At 33.9% G+C, this 20,768-nt stretch overlaps 1 protein-coding gene across 2 annotated transcripts in view; it reads left to right on the forward strand.

Annotated features, from left to right (window-relative positions):
• Nucleotides 1-125: 125 nt before the first annotated feature.
• Nucleotides 126-20,768, forward strand: part of LOC126772215 (blood vessel epicardial substance-like) — a 55,695-nt gene continuing 35,052 nt past the window's right edge. For both annotated transcript variants that reach the window (XR_007669632.1, XM_050492481.1), the window contains exon 1: nucleotides 126-959. Coding sequence is in view for 1 of the 2 variants with exons in the window: in XM_050492481.1 (XP_050348438.1) it covers nucleotides 474-959 (486 nt within the window). In the remaining variant the exon portion in view is untranslated. The remainder of the gene's footprint in view (nucleotides 960-20,768) is intronic.

Raw genomic sequence — 20,768 nt, forward strand, 5'->3', positions numbered from 1 at the left:
TTAAGGCTTTAATGAAGCTTTAATGTAAATAAAAGTAAAAAAAGAAAAGTAAAAATATAATATAGAGAACGTAAATATGTAGAATATGGTAACATGTAATTGCTGTCATTTGTTATGTCAAGCGCTATTGCTGACTGTCATTCCGCAAGCTTCGATTGTTTGGTTCACTGTTTTACTAATATTTATTTTAGACTCTTGACTGCATTTGTTGTCCCGCGTTTTGTTAAATAATTTTAGTGGTATGAAAGTTATGATTTTCCTGAAATAGTAACTTCGAGTTTTAGCATTTCTATACGTTTATTTCAATAATAAAAAAAAACTTTGCAAATACTGTAAATACCTTCATGTTGCTAAATATTTTTTTAAGAACAGCTGTGCTTAATTGAGTTAAAAAAATAGCGCGCCAATGCCAAACGTCGCCGGGAAAACGTCGATGCTTAAAGTGGATCGGAAGAGTTTTATTTGGTGGGACTATGTTGTTTCTCAGTGCCTTAGCCATCGGGATGATTACTGGCTTACAAAATGTCACCACGGAGGTGCCGACAACGGAAAGTGACGCAGGGACGACGGCGGTAACTGACGGCATGGGGTTACTAGAGACGACGAAATCGTCAGCCGGGCACGACTTCGTAAACGTGACTATTCAAGAGCGTACATCGATGTGGGACTTATATCTTAACCACTGCCCCAAGTGGCGTCCGATAAATCATATATTTTTTCAAGCAGCCAATGTGTTCTTCCTGTTATCATTCCTAGCACCACATACACCCACTGGACTAATTTGGCTGAGAGTGGCCCTGGTACTTGGCTGTGCCTTCTCGGGTCTCTGGGCTTGGAGTATAGAGTGCTACTTGGATGCTGTGGTGTGGAACAGTGCATTTATAATTATTAACTTTGTGTACTTTGCAGTGCAGTTTTATTTGATGAGGCCGATTAAGTTTCATAAGGATATTGAAGAGGTATGTTTTTTAATCTATATATATAAATATATTAAGCAAAATACCAATAACTGACTCATCACTACATCATCAAACCTATAGGTCTGATTGACTTGCAATTTAGCATAGTTTTGCAGTGTAGACACTCATTAGGAATGGATTTTAGCCAAATCTTAACCAAAAATAAACTTTTCATCATCTCAACATAACTTTTAAACTAGATTAAAAAATAAAGAGGTTACTTAGCATGAATTTTACTCAGTAATGTTTTTTAGCTGATATAAAATATAATTACATTTACAAGAAAAAAAAACCTTATTTTTTTTAAACCTATTTTAATATATTTTACTGCATGCAATCATTTAAATAAACATAAATCATCACATAATTATCAAAGCAATGTTCAAGTTATTTTATATCTTATATTTATAGTATATTGTTGATTTTATATATAATAAATCATTATGTATTTATAATATTTGGTTTGAATAAAATGTGTGCATCATAGAATTTCTTATCAAGATGTGGAATTAATGTAGATTAGTAACTCTCCTGCTAATAATATTAAAATGTTGATTCTATTTATCTTATCAGATGCTGTTAAATATATATACTTCTGACTTTATCAATTTCTGAAATTATAGCTGTTAATAAAAGCTATTACTAAGAACAAGCAAAATTATGTCATTCGCATATATTTTTAATCTTATTTATTTAGATGATAATGAAAAAATGCCACATTTGAGTACCAGTAAAGAATATTTATATACTTATTCAGCGAGCATTTAATATATAAGGCTTTTATTATATCAACTACTAAATGAATGTTAAAGGAAATTGTATAGTAAAAAACACAAATTAATAATATTTTTATAAGTATATATCTAAACAAATTCATCTATTGTAACAACATTTTATTCATTAAAATATGAAACAATACTATTTTTTCTGATAGATTTTAAAGATTATTCTATTTGATGGTAGGGCCTTGCAAGCCTGTCTTGGTAGATACTACCAACTCATCACATATTCTACTGCCAAAGAGCAATACTTAGTATTGTTACGTTATGGTTTGCAGGTAAGTGAGCCAGTGTAACTAATGGCATCTACATCTCATTTCCCCAGATTGGTGCCGTATTGGCGCTGTAAGGAATTGCGAATATTTCTTACGGCGCCAGTGTCTATGTATGACCTCGTTCGTAAAGTTCGACCAAATCACGCGAGTTCTAAACCTAAAGCATTAAATAATATTCAACCATGTAAAGTGTTTACAGAATTCTTGATACAACAAAACGGTATATGGGTCGCGATAAGAAAATCCAAGTCAATTCTAGTTCTAACTTGATTCTCTGAGCTTTTGACGTACTTATTATTAGAACTGACTACCTCGGCTAGAAGTATATAAAGCCGCAAATCCCGAGACCCTGGATTCAAACCCCAGGTTAGGCCGATAAAAAGTTATTGAGATTTTGCCGCGCCTCGAAAGAAGTCAAGCCGTTAGTTCTACGCTTCAATTCTTTCTGGTCCTGTCGGATTTTCGTTCCATCGGATTATAAGAATAAGAGAATAGATGGTGCACCTGTGTTTGCGCGCACATTTTTGCACTATCCTATGTGGACATAGATTTTACATAGAGACATAGAGATTAGCCAACTGCACTCCAGTGCAGTTGGCTAATCTCTCTTGATTGGCCTTCATGATCGAAGTCGGTAAGGATAGCATCATCATCATCACTGGCACTAAAGAAAGTAGAAGCATTTCTGCTTTCAATATAATAAAAACCGTAGAGAGAAAATATATTTTTCTTAAACGTTCTACTTGGTCAAAGACGCGTGAATCTTAAACGATGATCGTGGGTTCAAACCCGGGTAAGCACCACTGAATTTTCATGTGCTTAATTTGTGATTATAATTCATCTCTTGCTTGACGGTGAAGGAAAACATCATGAGGAAACCCGCATGTGTCTAATTTCATTGAAATTATGTCACATGTGTATTCTACCAACCCGCATTGGAGCAGCGTGGTGGAATATGCTCTAAACCTTCTCCTCAAAAAAGGAGAGGAGGCCTTAGCCCAGCAGTGGGACATTAACAGGCTGTTACTGTTACTGTAAACGTTCTACCATTTTCAAATGTACAGATCTGGCAATCTTTTAATTTTGAGCTTAAACGATTGACAACAAACCTACGCAAACTATCTCGAGTAACTCTATACCTAATTGGATTAGAATAATAGAATTTAGTCAACAATGATTTAATTAGATATCAAAACCATTTTTTGCCAGCAAGATCAATAACTAGATCAGAAGTATTGTCCGTGTGACCAATACAAAAATCTGCACCACTCTTAGGACAAGTTAAAGTAAAGTAACAAAATGAAGTGAGTTCTTACAATGTATACAGCCGTCATGGTAATAATTTCACATTATATGCGAAATCCTTGCCTGATAAAAATTTTGAATGTAGCTCTCATGGTAGAATGCACAAAGGACACCGATTATCGTGATAAGGATGTCATATTGATGTTATATGCACTTGGTGGTAGGGCTATGTGCAAGGACGTAAGTAGGTACCACCCACTCATTATATATTCTACTACCAAATGGCAATATTTTGTATTGACACAACATTGGAATACGTTCTGGTTTGAAAAGTGAGTGAGCCAATGTAACTACAGGCACAAAGGACATAACATCCTAGGCCCCAAGGTTGGTAGTGCATTGGCGGTGTAAGGAACGGTTAATATTTCTTACAGAGCAAATGTAATCGATGGCCCAGGCCAAGGTGGGCCGTCCGCCAACGATTTAATATAAAAAAATATTACAAGAAGAGTTTTGGGTGTGACTGTGAATGTGAATGTTATAAGGTAAAGTAAAGACCGTAGAATGGGATGTGTGAAGGATGAAAAGTTCAAGAAGAGATTGTGGTAAATTGTAAAGACACACTGCGTCAACACCAGTTCCGTAAATGAAATAAAGACCAAATTCTAGATGGTTATATAGTCGTACACTCGTATTCCTGCACCATTTGGTTCCACTAATCGTGACCTTTAATCTTTTCATATCTCAAAGATTAGCATCTAACAATATCAGAACTTGGCACGTTGTAATTTAAACTTGAATTAAAATTTAAACTATTAAATTCTTGGCAAATTGCCAACAGATCTATTTATAGGCAAACCACTTTCATTTCATATATAATTTTGATGTTATATTATATAATGTGAACTTATACTACAGTTTATGAATATTCTTACGTTTTCTAGAATATTCTATTTGAAAATTATAAATTTTCAGCAATTTGCTATGTACAGTTTAGAAATAATATTCAAGACCCTATAAATTTTGTCATTCGTTGTCTTTATAAGAGAGCCATGTGGTGAACAATAAGTTAGCTCTTGTATAGTGTAAAGGTTTTATTGACAAAGCAATCACTATTAACTTTGAAGTGCTTTTGGTGTTAGGATGGTCGTAACTGTCAGTATAGTTCTATTTATTTCGGAAGTGGGACGTATATTGCGGTGAGGTATCCATTTACTTATGTCCTATCATCGTATACGATTTTCGGTGCAATGTCCAACGAAACCTAACTCGGCAATTGGTAGACGCGGTACGCGTTAATAACTAAATTAAAAAAAAAATAGTACTTTAGAAAATTATAAATAATTTAACAGTGTAACGTTATTATTGAAATTATTTATTAACGGTGCTTAATTTTACTATTTATATCATAACAATAAAACAAGTCTCCAACACATCACCACCCATATTTATATCATCAAAATATGAATTCCGCTATTTTAAGTGAATGCTTGTTATTAGAGTGATAATAATGATCCTTAAGCGGTATAATAAATGTTATCGTTTGTAAATCATGATTTTTTTTCATCTTTTAACTTTTTCAAAACAAGTGCTTTTCGGAACTGGGTCACAACAACTAAGATCACAATATTTGGCAAGTCGACAAACGTTTTGCTCAACAATGAATCATATTGGTTTCGAAAGCCAATAGATATGGAAGGGATATACGGCGCGCAATAGAGGCCTTCCAGTGTACATTGGGTCCAAGCGATGAGATTTGTACAGTTCAATAAATAAATAAGCAACATTTCACATTCAACGGACAAATGTGGCGTGTCAATATTTCATATAGTATCGTAAAATTTTATTATTAATTGAAGTTTAATTGGTTTTCCTGCATGATAAGTAATAATTGAACAGTAAAAACAATAACAGCCTGTGAATGTCTAACTGCTGAGCTAAGGTCTCTTCTCCTTTTTTGAGGAGAAGGTATAGAGCTTATTCCACCACGCTGCTCCAATGCGGTTTGGTGGAATACACATGTGGCAGAATTTCAGTGAAATTAGACACATACAGGTTTTCTCACGATGTTTTCCTTCACTGTCAAGCACGAGATAAATTATAATCACAAATTAAACACATGAAAATTCAGTAGTGCTTGCCGTAGCAATATATGTTTTTTAATTAATATTACGTAATTTTAATGATGGATACGTTTCCTGTACTCCCGTGTTTCTTAATTAATTTAAATCTGCATCCGGAAAAAATAATCTAACAAAACGTACCCTCATAATATCAGCCTAAAGAGTTATAAATCTTGTAACTGAAAAATATATAAAATTGAATGTATAATGAAAATAATACTAATATATATTGTTGAATATTCTAACGTGATTATACCTACATATATGATAGTGGTTTTACGCCTATAACTGCGTAATTTCCTTAACAATTGTCACTCTGAATTATATTATTCTCGGTCAGTAGAATATATATTTTGACCTGCATCCACTTAAACCTTCTACCTTGTAACTTTAGTTGTCGCATTTAAGTTATTGCCTAAGTTGAGACAAATATTGTTGTCGTAAGTTAGTAATTTGTTTCTTCCTAATGCGCTCTCGCTTTGTAACTTGATTGATTATGTAATTCAATGAATATACGTAGATAATTGCTTTTCGATTACCATTAGATTGTTTAATTTGAAGATAAATCGGTTTTATTTTAAACGATTTTAAAACATCTTTGTGTTTTAATTATGAATACAATTACGGTGCTTTATTTAAAAAATAAAACAAATCTTGTCACAATTAAAATTAATCTGTCGAAATCAAATAGGATGAATTTGACGTCGAAACTGACCGTGACCTAATAAAATATCTAGTACGTTCCATATATTTGAATCGAATCTCTACAAACCACCCCTGACCGTAAACTCGTTTACTGCAGGAAATAAACTATATCTTAGGAAGGAAATGGCAAATCCGCCGGCGAAAGGTTCTAAACTTCATTGTGTAACGCTCAAGTACAGACAACATAGCAAGATCGATCATGCTCGCGTCTTAAGAAGGATTTAATCCAGCAACGCCTTGATACGGTTTCATCTATGAATGTTGGCTTTGGTAGAGTTATTTTATTAGTGTCTTTGTGAACAGATACGATGTAATTAACTTTTAAACTTTGGGTAATAGTTTTTAGTTTTACGAACAGCCTACCGTAATGTCTATGGGCAAGATGGCCACTTATATACTTATATATGGCCCATTTGTATGAACGCCTTTATTAATTTAAATAAAAATAAATCTAAATTTAGATTGAAATTCATAGATTTGTAAATATCCAGAGGTGGAGCGAAAAAATTGTCAGTCGTTTTTGTGTTAAATCGAGGAATTATTTTATCAAAGCGGCATTAGAAGCAGCGAATAGATTTAAACAGAAGACTCCCATTTCTGAAGTAAAGCCTTTCTCACGAAGTCTTTTGTATTATCACAAATGGAGCGTCCAGTATTTGTACTATCATTTGCGTCACGCCTCGATAAAAAACTAGTTTTTTAAATTGGAACGTTAGAATAAAATTATGGTTAATGAATGGTCGATGCAGCGAAAATTTTAATTTGGTTAAATTATAAAAATGGTTCAAACAAGATCTTTCTGATAATATATATAATTTCGAAAAAAGTCAACATTTTCCCCTCTTCCCTCCCTCTGTGGTACTCCGCTGGTGATGCAAAGCAAAATCGCCATGCTGGGGATTGACGTTCGCTGCGACCTTAGTCCAAGGGATTACATCGAGGCTGTTATAAAAACAGCTTCACGGAAACTCGGAGTTCTGAACAAGGTGCGGCGCTTTTTCACGCCTCAACAACTGTGCCTGCTGTACAAAACACAGGTACGGTCTTGCGTGGAATATTGCTCGCACCTTTGGGATGGCTCCGCTAAGTACCTACTTGAGGCCTTGGACCGGTTGCAGCGACGTGCCGTACGCATTATTGGCGACGTAAAGGTCACAAACACCCTTGAACCTTTACAATTGCGTCGTGAGATAGCAGCACTGAGCGCTTTCTATCGACTGTATCACGGCGAGTGCTCTGAGGAATTATTCTCTCTAATCCCTGCTTCCCCCTTCCTTCTTAAGTCCACGCGAGCTGGTTCTCGATGTCACCGCCTAACTGTGACATCAATTCCATCGCATACAAAGAAATTTGGCAACTCCTTTCTTTGTCGCACTTCCAAAAAATGGAATTCCTTACCAGCTCACGTGTTCCCCTCCTCTTACAACCCGGGTTCCTTCAAACGAGGCGTGAAGAGGCATCTTGCGGGCCGGCAAGGCGAAGGCGGCTAGTGCAGAACGTTTTTCCCGTCTGTACTGGCCGTCGTCGCGTTTGGACTCTACTACCACTTACCATCAGGTGGAGTAGTCATTTGCCCTCCCGGCGAATATAAAAAAAAAATTGTTGTATATATAGCATTATTTACATTTTTACATAATATAATACATATATTTCATTGATCCTATATAATATTATATACTAAAACAACCGAATTACAAATTAAAAAAGGACAATATACAAAGATATAGGTATTATTGTAATTTTTGAAGCACTGGTTCTCTTATATTCGAAAAATGATTGCCTACGAATAATGGAGTGTCTAATTGACGTTTTTTTTTTTTTAAATTAAAACATAAGTATCCGCCATCTTAATATATATTTACTCTGCTATTCGTTATTCGTATTCTTACCCGTTTGTAGAAATTTAATGTTATTTGTTAAAATTATTGATTATAATGTTAAAATCCTTAAGTGGACTGGCATATGGACCGCTTGATGGTAAGTCGTTACCAGCGCCGATAGACATTGGCGTTGTGAGAAATATAAACAATTACTTTCAACGCCAACGCGCCCCCAACCTTGGTACACGTAAACAAAGCCCTACCAAGTATTAACTTAATATTTAATTCCCCCAATTGATTCTAAGATCTTGCATAATCAATTTCCACTTACTAAAACACCATATGTAGTTATAGTTACAAAGTCATATTACGCATAATATATTTTTATTAACATTACTGTCAATTTATGAATAAATATGCCTTTGATAAAAACAATTACGCTAATTAATGTCATGATAACAAGCTGATACTATTCTGTTCTGTTTAAATAAATAGCTGTTCGACACGCTGTATTTTCGGATAATTATGACATTTTAACGTGTGAATTTTCCTATACAATCATGTAATATTGTAGTTTTAATATTAGATTATTTATTCAATCACATTTTTGTTTTTATATAAATGTGATAAAAACTGTGTCAGCTGATAAAGTCCCGATCGATTTAGGATTCTATATGAAAGCTTCTGATTATGCTAACGTTTTAGGCAAAGGTTACCTTAACAACATATCACCTATCATGATGGATTTTGTACGAAAAATATCGTTGTTGTTTGGTTGGCATTTCGTCATGATAACAAAGGAGTTACCTTCAACTTCTACCTACCTTACTTAACTTTCGTAAAATATTTCAAAGCTTCAAGTGTTCTTTATAATGGAATTTATAACGTCGATACCATAAATCACTTATGGTAGAATTTTGTATGCAAAGTAACATAATACATAATAATGTATATTTATCAGAGAGTTTGATATTGATGAATAATCATTTTGATAAATATTATAAATACATTGATTACGATAAACTGAGCTGAGATAGTCCAGTGGACAAGTGAATCTTAACCGAAGAACGCCAGTTCAAATCCCAAACACGACTGAATCTTCAGGTATATAATTCGTGTAATGTATTGTATATAAAGTTGTTCTTGGCTGTAACGGAAGATATTATAAGAAAACCTGTACACCTAATCCATTGCGGTGCATCGTGGTGGAATGAGCTCTAAACCGTATCGTCAAGACTTTACAATAAACTGTTTATGATTCATTGTCTCGAAAAAGTACAAAATACTTTTCTATGTATAAAATGGGAAGATTGTTTGGTTTGCGTGTCTGGCCGCTTTGCTCTCGGGGCTTTTTGAAAACCCCCTTTATAAACATGTTATTGGTAACCTTTTCAGAATCAAAAGAAATGTAGGAAAAATAAAAGGAATTTGTTTAAAGCTTGAAAAGATAAAGGAATATAAAACGAAAGACAATTTACGTACGAATGAATTGAAAATCATATTTGAACTAAATATTTATCCAACAATATATATTTAAATTTTCCCTTTAAAAATTACCAAGTCTGTGGCCCCAAAAAAAACTTTGCGTATTCGTAAAATCAATTACTGTTTTCGCAAGTGCCACTCGACGGATTTTACATTCCAGTAAATATAACTGGCAAAAAAATTAAAATATAAGTTTTATATTTGCAATGAACGCGTCGCTATTATTCATTACTCATATTTGATGTGAATCTTCCATTTCAAGTGTTTATGTTTTGTCTTTGATATAAATTCCCGTGTTAAAGTTTCCGGTCGGCTCATCAGTCTTGTCACGTAGCCCGTTACTCTTAGTGAATAATATTTTCTAAACGTAGTAAGTTTCACGTTTGGTGGTATCCCTTCGACCTTTTAGTTTATATTTAATCTGCAAAGTTTGTTTGAGTTTGATCTTGTTCTTTCTTCAAAACATCAAAATATTTTATGTTTGACATTTTCTTTAGGATCAATTTTGTTAATATTATTTATTTTCATATTGCAGGAAAATACTTTTATGCACAAGATCAGATCAACTTATCTGAGACGACTTTGAGCGTCACATTATTGTAAACGGTGGTAAGGCTTTGTGCAAGCTCGTCTGGGTAGGTACCACCCACTCATCAGATATTCTACCGCAAAACGGCAGTACTTGATATTGTTGTGTGCAACCGGCACACAACAATACACACGGTGAAGGGTAAGTGAGCCAGTGTAATTACAGGCACAAAGGACATACAATCTTAGTTCCCAAGGTTGGTGGCGCTTTGGCTATGTAAGCGATGGTTGACATTTTTTACAATGCCAATGTCTTAGGGCGTTGGTGACCACTTACCATCAGGTGGCCCATATATTAGTCCGTCTTCCTATTCTATAAAAAAAAAGTTCTCTCTAATTTATATTATTTCGTATTTTATTTTTAAGATACGCATCCCTCTAACTGTTCGTCATGAAATACTCTAATTTATGTCTACGAGATTATTACATACGCCGTGCCGTAATTTCGTTTCTCTGGTTCTTTTTACTCGAATTTCATTTGCTCTGAACATTTCTAGTTGCCTTATATTCAAAGAAATTTATTTTACAAATGAATGTGAATGAGAACTTAATGAGAAAATAATAAGAGAAATTAATATTTACTTGTCTTTAATTATAACGTAATATAATATTTAATTAAAATATGATAACAGTTCTCACTTATGTACGTTTTTGTAAAAAAATTAAATTCTACATTTTATTTATTCGCAGGAATACACAGAATAAATTGTTCTTAGTAATTCCAGCTATAATTTAAACTAACGAAATCATATTCCTGAATCATATGGAAGTATCTTATGTATGTGTTGTTTAGGTCTCATTGTAAATAAGATCGCTGTTGGACTTATAAGAAGTCTTTTTTACATTTGATTTCAGTCTGGGTTAGTGGGGCAGGGTGAACGCCCCCACTGACGTCAGTAGGGGCGTGCGTGTGATGTAATTTTGCATTTTTATTAATGGATATATTTATTGATATGCATTTAAAGTTCGTTTTAATAATGAAGTTAATATATTAAAAGGGATAAATTATGAACTCATTATTATATATTATTAATTTAGTTATTTCATCATCATCATCATATCAGCCGAAAGACGTCCACTGCTGGACAAAGGCCTCCCCCAAGGATTTCCACGTTGTTATTATTTAGTTATTTAGTAAAAGAAAATTTATTACATTCATTTGGTAATGTTACATCTCTTGATAAATTGTTTAGACAGACTTTAATGTAACGAATTTTAGAATTTCGCTCAGCAAAATTCAAACGAAACGTGCTCTGATTTATGCTGGAAACAAAGTTTAAAGCGGTGAAGCGGTGTCCAGTGCGGCCTCAGGATTAACTTTTGAACTGGATTCAAGGATATTTGAGGCTGTGTGTTATATTGTAACTGTTTGTGTCATCGTTGTTGGTTATACAGTTTGACCTGATAAAGTCAAAAGAAGTTGTTACGTTCCTTTTAACTTAATTTTAACCTGTTATATATAATGATTATCATAATTTTTTATTATGAAGATGTTTTGACCTAAGCCCAATAATTATTCGTTTTAGGTTTTAAAATTAATTTAAAATTAGGTGAACATAACAGTATTTTTTATATATATATATATAAAACGGACGAGCAAATGGGCCATCTGATGGTAAGTGGTTACCAGCGCCCATAGACATTGGTATTATAAGATGTTAACCATCGTTTATATCGGCGATCCGCCACCGATCTCGGGAACTAAGATGCTATGTCCCTTGTCCCTGTAATTACGCTGGTTCACTCACCTTTCAAACAACAATACCAAGTACTGCTGTTTTTCGGTAGAATATCTGATGAGTGGATGGTACCTACCCCGACGAACTTGCACAAAGCCCTACCACCAGTGTCTGTCCCGTCATATAGCTGCAGATATATGCGAATATTTTTTAATAAAAATTTTTTTAACCGAAAAGAACATTCTAGAAATATGAATTCGTAATAAAGTCTGCACGCAATGGTTGTTTGTGGCAGGTATTGATCTATGCAAGGTGTTGCACCCCAAACGCGATGCCCCAATATTGCAAGCGGTTTGATCCAGTTAACCTCTGTTATTTAACTCCGATTGATTTTCTCTTCTTTCATAATCTTTTTTACTCTTAACTAGATGACTATTTAAAATGTTAATTTAATAGTTTACTGTCAATACTTATATAAGCTATAAAATTAATTAACTAATTTTATAATTTTTTGTTGTTGTTTTCGAAATAATGCAACGTGTTATTTTACTTGGTACTTAAAACTTCAAAATTTATGTACTTTTGTAAAATAATTTCTAAGGAAAATTATGAAGGTGTATACAGATGACAATAGTAAAAAATTAAATCCTAACCGATCCTTAATATTTACAACGTATATCCAACTGACAGTGATGCTATTTATTAAATTATAGTCTGAGTCGAGAAATGATTGAATTATAGAATGAGATGGTTAATATATATGTTTATTACATAACGATTGTGGTACTCATTTTAATTTAATTAAGTCAGGTTGACAGTTAGTCGAGTCGGCGGCGGCAAAGTTTCATCTGAAAATAGTGTCGAACATTACCTACTGTTGCTACCTACGTTGAAATACCATTTGTAAATAAAAATGTTTTTTACCAATCAAGGACTAAAAAACGAACATTCTACATATATTTTTTTTTAAAACAATTCATCGGAAACTCTACCTAAAACGAATGTACGTAACAAAAACAAAAGCCGTTGTGTAATTTTAGATGTATTTATAACCTACTTATATATCCTCATCAGGCTTCCCCGACGTCCATTTAAAAGGATCTACACACTTTGCAGATATTTTATCGTTTAGCGACAATGCTATATGTGTTTCGCGAAAAGCGTAAGTTAGCCAAAGTAAGTTAGTGCTGTTACGGCCGGAAGGAACATAATCGTTTAGATTGTCCGGCTGGCAGCGCATTGGCAACAAATGGAATGTCTGATTTTCCTGACTTGCTACTCTCCATGGAGATAGATTAATGCGAGTCTATCGGAACTGTTTTTCGTTACCTGTCTGTTTTTTTACCAAAGTAGATTTTCTTGTTGCAATAAGTTGAACAGCGATGCATTTATCTCGCTCAATAAATAGTCTTAGTCAGATTGACACTGGATTTAAATAAGATTTTTATCGTTCGTTATATTACGCAATATCTAATTACTTTGTTAGTTATACGGAGATTATCTTTTTGAAGCTGTGATTCGTACCTTTTTATAGTAATAAGAATGTCCTGCAGACCGATTTCGGCCACGGCGGCCAATCTCAAGACAGATTAGCCAACTACGCAGGAGATATTATGTGTATGCGCACAAGTGTGTGCGCAAACGCAGGTGCACTCTCTATTTCCTAACTATTCATAATCCGATGGGATAGCAATCCGAGACGACAGGAAAGAGTTCAGGCACCAACGGCTTTATATGCTTTGCGAGGCACGAGAGTGTACATACTTCCAACTTCCACTCTCCGTACATAGCCAGGGATGAAGGCCTGGCTATGTAGTTTGCCTGACATGAATGTAGATTATAGGGCACAATGATAACTAAGTCAGTCAGATGTGTTAATCAATTATTATTAGATTGCGGTCTAGTTGTTGTGTTTGTTTGTTGTATATGTGCATATAATTGCTTTGCAATGGCAATATAAGGAATGTCTTATGTACTTCATCATGCGCACCTTACAATTACGACCATGTAGGTGACTGCTGTTTGCATATATGTAAATTATCGGCTCATCGTATTTTCATGATTCCTTAATAATTATAAACTAAAAAAATAATCGTTCATAGATCAAAGATTTCTGTGTTCCGAGTCGGATAGACGGTTTTATGATAATATAGGAATTTCTGATCTCAGCTAACTGAACGTTCAAAGAATTTTAATATCCGGTTAACGAAACGCAGATGCTAATAAAATACACAAATATTGCATTTTATCTGTGATATACATATTTTTATTGTTAACAATACGACGGTTTTTTGAACAGTATTAATAATTTCATGCTATTCATTTCAGACAATTAACTTATTATGAAATATAATTTGGTATGTTTTTGTGAACCTGTAGACGATTTTTTGTTTTACGTTCAACTTGTCACTTAGACAACTGAAGAACTTAAAAGCATCCTTAAAGCCATAGTAAGGACATTAATGCAGTCGGATTACTATAAAAAGCATAATGATATAATGACACATTCTGTGTAGCAAGGCTACGTGGTATGTAAAACTTCGGCCACACCTGCGGATGGCCTGATGATATGTATAAAACAAAATATATGAGACTTTGATTTTTCTGCTCGATCATTACTTTGAAGTATTGAATTTATAACAAGCAAAAACGTAAATTGTATACAAACTATTTATAGTCTAAGCTATTATGCGTTGATGACTCCCACTGATTTCTTTTTTGACGGTAATGATTCGACGAGAACCATCGCTACTTGATATAAAACAGTCTGTATCTGCTATGAATATATATTTTTTTAGGATTTATAATGCATTGATTGGTACGGTTAAAGTCGGTTATGGATTTATGGAAATGTATAAAACCTTTTTTGTATTAACAATACATTCGTGTGATTCTATACTTTAAAGAACATTGGTGACCTATTGCTGTTTCCGGATGAATTGTGAACGAAGACCATTACAAAGGATTCCCCAATTAATATGACATAGTGTCGTGGTTGCCCGCAATTTGTCAGCAGAACTCGATTATGTTTAGTATTCAAACGTTTTCACCTAAAATTGGAAGGGGGTGGAGTAAGTAACAGGCCGTTGCTCCAATAAGTGATACGTCCAACATCTGGGCGACCGAAATTTGCCCGACTGTAATAATAAATTGTTATAAAAAAATTGTTTCTTTTCTTGTGCTTTCGCGTCTGTTTTCAGGAAGACACCTTCCCTTATAGGACTAATAGTAGAAATAAATATAATCTTCAATCGAATTGAAATATATACACAAAGCGAAATAAAAATATCTACTAAAGATTATTCTTCTTGGTGGTTTGTGCAAGCCCGTCTGGCTAGGTACCACACACTTGTAACTTATTTTATTTCCTAATTAGTATTTTTGTTTTCTACTTTGAAGGGTAAGTGAGCCAGTGTAATTACAGGCACATGGTGCATAATTTCTTACTTCCCAAAGTTGATGTATGAAAGAAACGGTTAATAAATCTTACAGCATCAATGCCTATGGGTGTAGGTGACCACTTACCATCTCATCATAGTACAGACTTTTAAAAAAAAAAAAAGTTGCCGTTCACATATAATACGAAGTTTCTTTGTATTACCATTTCACTGCTTATTCATGATTCGCATCTTACAACACAATCTCACGATTGTTGTCGTAATTGCTGATCACGGTTATTGGCACTTATGAATTAAAAATGCTCCATTGTGAAGTCACAGCTTTGTGTGATAGTACGTGATCACGAGAAACAAAGCGGTCTCCGTTCAATTGACAACGGCATTGACTCTTTCCCATTCAATTGATTGTTATTTTACAACACTTATGTTAATTATGTATTTTTAAAATGAAATCGGTGTAAAAGTTTTCTTAATTATGAGTTATTCTGTGGTAACAAACATGATACTCACCATAGAAAATATCTTAATGTCGATAGTTAACAAGCTATATTTTCTACTGCATTTACTTGGTGGTGGGGCTTTGTGCAAGCCCGTCTGGGTTCACCAACTCAGCGTGTATTTTTCCGCTAAACAGCAATACTTAATATTGTTGTGTTCCGGTTTGAAAAGTGAATAAGCCAGTGTAACTAAACAAGCATAAATGACATAAAATCTTAGTTTAAAAAGTTGGCGGCACATTGCCGACGTCCATGGGCGATGGTGATACTTTACCATCAGCGGTGTTTAACTGTATGGTCCGAATACCTAACTCTTTTGTAAAAAAATAATATATAATTATCGTAATATTAAAAGAATACGCATAATAAAACATCGTATCACCTTAAAACGCTTATAAACGTTTCACGATCAAGATAAGCAGTGCAGTTATCGTCCTTTGGACCGATTTCGGCCACAGCGCCCAATCTCAAGAGAGATTAGTCAACTATAATATGTCCTGCGGACATATTATAGTGCACAAGTGTGTGCAAACACAGGTGCACTCTATTCCCTAACTCTCATAATCCGATGGAACGGTAATCCGACACGATCAAAAACAGTTTAGGTGTAAGACCAACGCCTTTACGTGCTGCCTGTTTAGTTATTTATATAGTCAATTTGATAATATTTGAAGACCATTAATGTCTCAAAATAACATCAAATTTACGTCATAACATCATTTACTGGTGGTAGGGCTTTGTGCAAGCTCGTCTGGGTAGGTACCACCCACTCATCAGATATTCTACCGCAAAACAGCAATACTTGATATTGTTGTGTTCCGGTTTGAAGGGTGAGTGAGCCAGTGTAATTACAGGCACAAGGGATATAAAATCTTAGTTCCCAAGGTTGGTGGCGCATTGGATATGTAAGCGATGGTTGACATTTCTTACAATGCCAATGTCTAAGAGCGTTGGTGACCACTTACCATCAGGTGGCCCATATGCTCGTCCGCCTTCCTATTCTATAAAAAAAAAAAAAAACTTAATTATGTCCTGAATCAACCTCGGTGTATAATTATACATTACGTTCCTAGAACAAAATAAAAGATGAAAACGGCTTACACCATTGAGACCGCCTTGAAACATACTGTCTACTCTTATTGAGTTGTTAAACAACTATTTGAATAATGCAATAAAGATTATCTATGTATCCTCGTGTCTGAAGTGTCTTAAATAGTCGAGACTTCGAGAGTATCTTGTTATATATAATAAATGTTTACATAAGCAATGTTAAGTTAAAGGTCTCGTGGGACCAAATTACGTGTAATTTAAGATAAACTATGCCAATCAGTGTAGGCGGGAAGAAGTAGAATAGATTGTTATTAGACTCTCAAATTTATCTCCTAACATTACAATTTTGATAATATAATTAAATTGTTAAATTTGTTGGTATTCGTAATGCTATATTCATATTTTTATATATTATACACTATATAATGCTTCTTTGATTTTTTCACATAAATTCTGATATATAGAACTCGACTTGTGTCATATTATGTTTATATGATTTATTTAGATTTTTTTTGTTCATAAAGGTCGTTTCACTAGATTCTAATTAATAGTTTAACAAATAATATAATTATTACGTAGCACCGGTATCTTTCCACGTCTGCCGTTGACAGGCGATGGCAAAGGCTCTGGCACGTCTACCGTATCGGAATAGAAAAAGACAAAAAAATATTTGTTCATTAACAGAATGAAGTCCGTAACATACTTAATAGTAAGAGATACTTTTTTAATCCATGGATGACTAGATCTAAATTTCTAAAACGTGTAAGCTCGAGCAGGGAGTGACTGAGACGCGTGAATACCACGGATGTGCCACACTTATGACAAGGCATTTTAATACTTACTTACTGGTGGTAGGGCTTTGTGCAAGCTCGTCTGGGTAGGTACCACCCACTCAGCAGATATTCTACCGCAATACAGCAGTACTTGGTATTGTTGTGTTCCGGTTTGAAGGGTGAGTGAGTCAGTGTAATTACAGGCACAAGGGACATAAAATCTTAGTTCCCAAGGTTGGTGGCGCATTGGATATATAAGCGATGGTTGACATTTCTTACAATGCCAATGTCTAAGGGCGTTGGTGACCACTTACCATCAGGTGGTCCATATGCTCGTCCGCCTTCCTATTCTATAAAAAAAAAACTGTTGAATAGGGCGTAAAATAATCTTTCATTTCATAAAACAGCAATTAAATAACTGGTGAGGGGATATTAATGATGCCTGCTTACCTGTTTGTGCTAAAGAGAAAATATAGGTTATATTTTTCCAATTCCTTGCATAAAATTCTCTCGAATGTTCGTACATCAATAACAAATCGGGGAAGTTGATCAAAAAAAGTGAATTAAAGTTAATATTAATTAACAGTGTTCACCCGTGATTTAGCTAGGCAAACCATTTGCGATTTATCAATGTACATATCATCTAATATATAAGCTTTGTCATCATCAAATAACAGACGAGGGTATATATTTCTAATCACGTATCTTACACTATAATGTTATATAATTATGTTATTTAGTTTTATTAAGTACAAATGTTTATATTGAAATATTAAAAAATGTATTAATATTATATTAACCGAGATGGCCTAGTGGTTAGAACGCGTGAATCTTAACCGATGATCGTGGGTTCAAACCCGAGCAAGCACCACTGAATTTTAATGTGCTTAATTTGTGTTTATAATTCATCTCGTGCTTGACGGTGAAGGAAAACATCGTGAGGAAACCTGCATGTGTCAAATTTCACTAAAATTCTGCCACATGTGTATTCCACCAACCCGCATTAGAGCAGCGTAGAGGAATAAGCTCCAAACCCTTTCCTCAAAAGAGGAGAGGAGGCCTTAGCCCAGCAGTGAGTAATGATGACAGGCTGTTTCTGTAATATTATATTTAAAAACAATTTTCAGTTTGGAAATATATCACATTCCAAAAGTATCGAGATAAAGTCAGCCCTTTCCTTTTCCTTGTTTAAATATTTCACTGGTCAGAGTGGGTAGGGTATACACGAGCAGGTAGCTATAGTTTTTGTATCAATAAAAATCTAAAGTTTTGAACTGAAGAATAAATAAACATTTTTTTTGTGTTATGAACAAAGGAATTCGTGTTGTTTCCTGAATATTAAGGGCGATTCTTTGAAATATTAAGTAAATAATATCAAAATGGAGTTAAATTCTGATTAGCGAACCATTAGATTAATTGAAAAAGTCGATTAATAAATCAATTGGAATTTAGAAAACTTAATATATTTATTTTGTAAAAATATTCAATTAAAACTTTTTTCAAATAACAACAGTAGGTAAACTTGATATAAACGAAATATAATTTATTACATTTTTCGTTAGTCAAATTACAATTCAAAGATATTTAACGAAAAACACCTTTTTTTTGTTTCGCTATGGGTTCGTTTTCTTACCTGGCGCCTTGAGAAGCATCTTTATGTATCATGGAATCGGTATTTTATGTCCAAACTCGAAACCTCGAATCGAAGCCAACACGTGGACATTAGACCGATATGGATATAAAAAGAAATCATTTTAAATATGCTTTAACAAGAACATATCAGGTTTCGCAACGTAGTGTTCCGCGTAAATATACATTAGCAGAGAAATTGTCGATAATTACCTTTTCCTGTATGAATAGCGATAACATAATTTAATCAATCATTCTGCTCATATTGTAAATAACTTAAAGACCAAAATAAACAATGTAATCATTTATTATTAAATAGTCTAATAGTCTGTTAATGTCCCACTGCTGGGCTAAGGCCTCCTCACCCTTTTGAGGAGAAGGTTTGGAGCTTATTCCATCACGCTGCTCCAATGCGGGTTGGTAGAATTCACATGTGGCAGAATTTCAATGAAATTAGACACATGCAGGTTTCCTCACGATGTTTTCCTTCACCGTTAAGCACGAGATGAATTATAAACACAAATTAAGCACATGAAAATTCAGTGGTGCTTGCCCGGGTTTGAACCCACGATCATCGGTTAAGATTCACGTTTCTTACCACTAGGCCATCTCGGCTTATATATTGTCTAATAGTCTATTATGACTTGGTACATGAGAGTGTAGGTACTTATGTAAATTATTCATAAAAATATTATTTATGCAGGCTCTTGTAAGCACTGTTAATCATATAACGGGATTATATTAAATATCAGGCTGTCATTTGGTCTGAATGGAGATTATATCGAGAAGAACCGCAAAGCAAGAAAATCAGTAGTTACTGTTTTCTATAATTGCATTACAGGTTTAAATATGTTTCAAGTATGTACACTGTGTCTGACAATCAAAGTCCATCGTTATTATAAATTATAAATGTAGTTGTTTACTTGAAATATGATCTTTCGCCATGATCTCCGCAATATACGGATAAAAAGGTTACTTCATTATTTATTATTGAAAATTTTACAGATAAAATCTCATATTAAATTTAATATTAAATAATTGTTGAAATCCTGTTGTTTTTATAATTTTCATAGTTTGTTTTTATTGTTGCAATATCTGTAGCGTTACCCCAAAGTGGTATAAAATACATAGCAAAGATTTTGATACTAATTATAAAGATAAAGGCAAACAACGTGAAGATACTTGCACGTGTTGAGGTGCGTGTGTGTGCAAATTCTGCCTATAAAACGGAGGAACAGCATATTGAAATCACCGCCAACTCATTTTCTAAATGGTATTTTTTCACAAAAGATACGAAAGTACGACGGCTATATATATGTTTTGTTATATGCACTGATTATAAAGCGATAACTTTATAAATACTCTCATATATAATTACGTACGTAGTTTTGAAATAAACAAAGTAAGGTAGGTATTATTTAACTACGTCTGTCATTTCAGTCATTTCATTTTTAACATCTTTCATATATAAGCCAGGAGAACCAACACTTATGTATTATGTTTTAATAAAATATAACTGAGGCTCAAGTGACTAGCTGGCTGTGCTCGCATCTTTCTTATTTATCAATATTCTTCACTGCCTTTTGTGGACGAGAGCTTCTCAATAAAATTTTTTTTTTCGTTTAAATTCAAATAGGAAAAAGATTGGTGTTCGGCAGAATATTATGTTATGTATGTTTAACGATAGTAGTAGTTTTTTACCTCATCATCCGATTTCAATAACTCATAAGAAAATTACCAAATTCGTAAATTTGCTGTATACA

Source organism: Nymphalis io, chromosome 12 (assembly GCF_905147045.1).
Source record: "Nymphalis io chromosome 12, ilAglIoxx1.1, whole genome shotgun sequence".
In the NCBI taxonomy this organism is placed as follows: domain Eukaryota; kingdom Metazoa; phylum Arthropoda; class Insecta; order Lepidoptera; family Nymphalidae; genus Nymphalis; species Nymphalis io.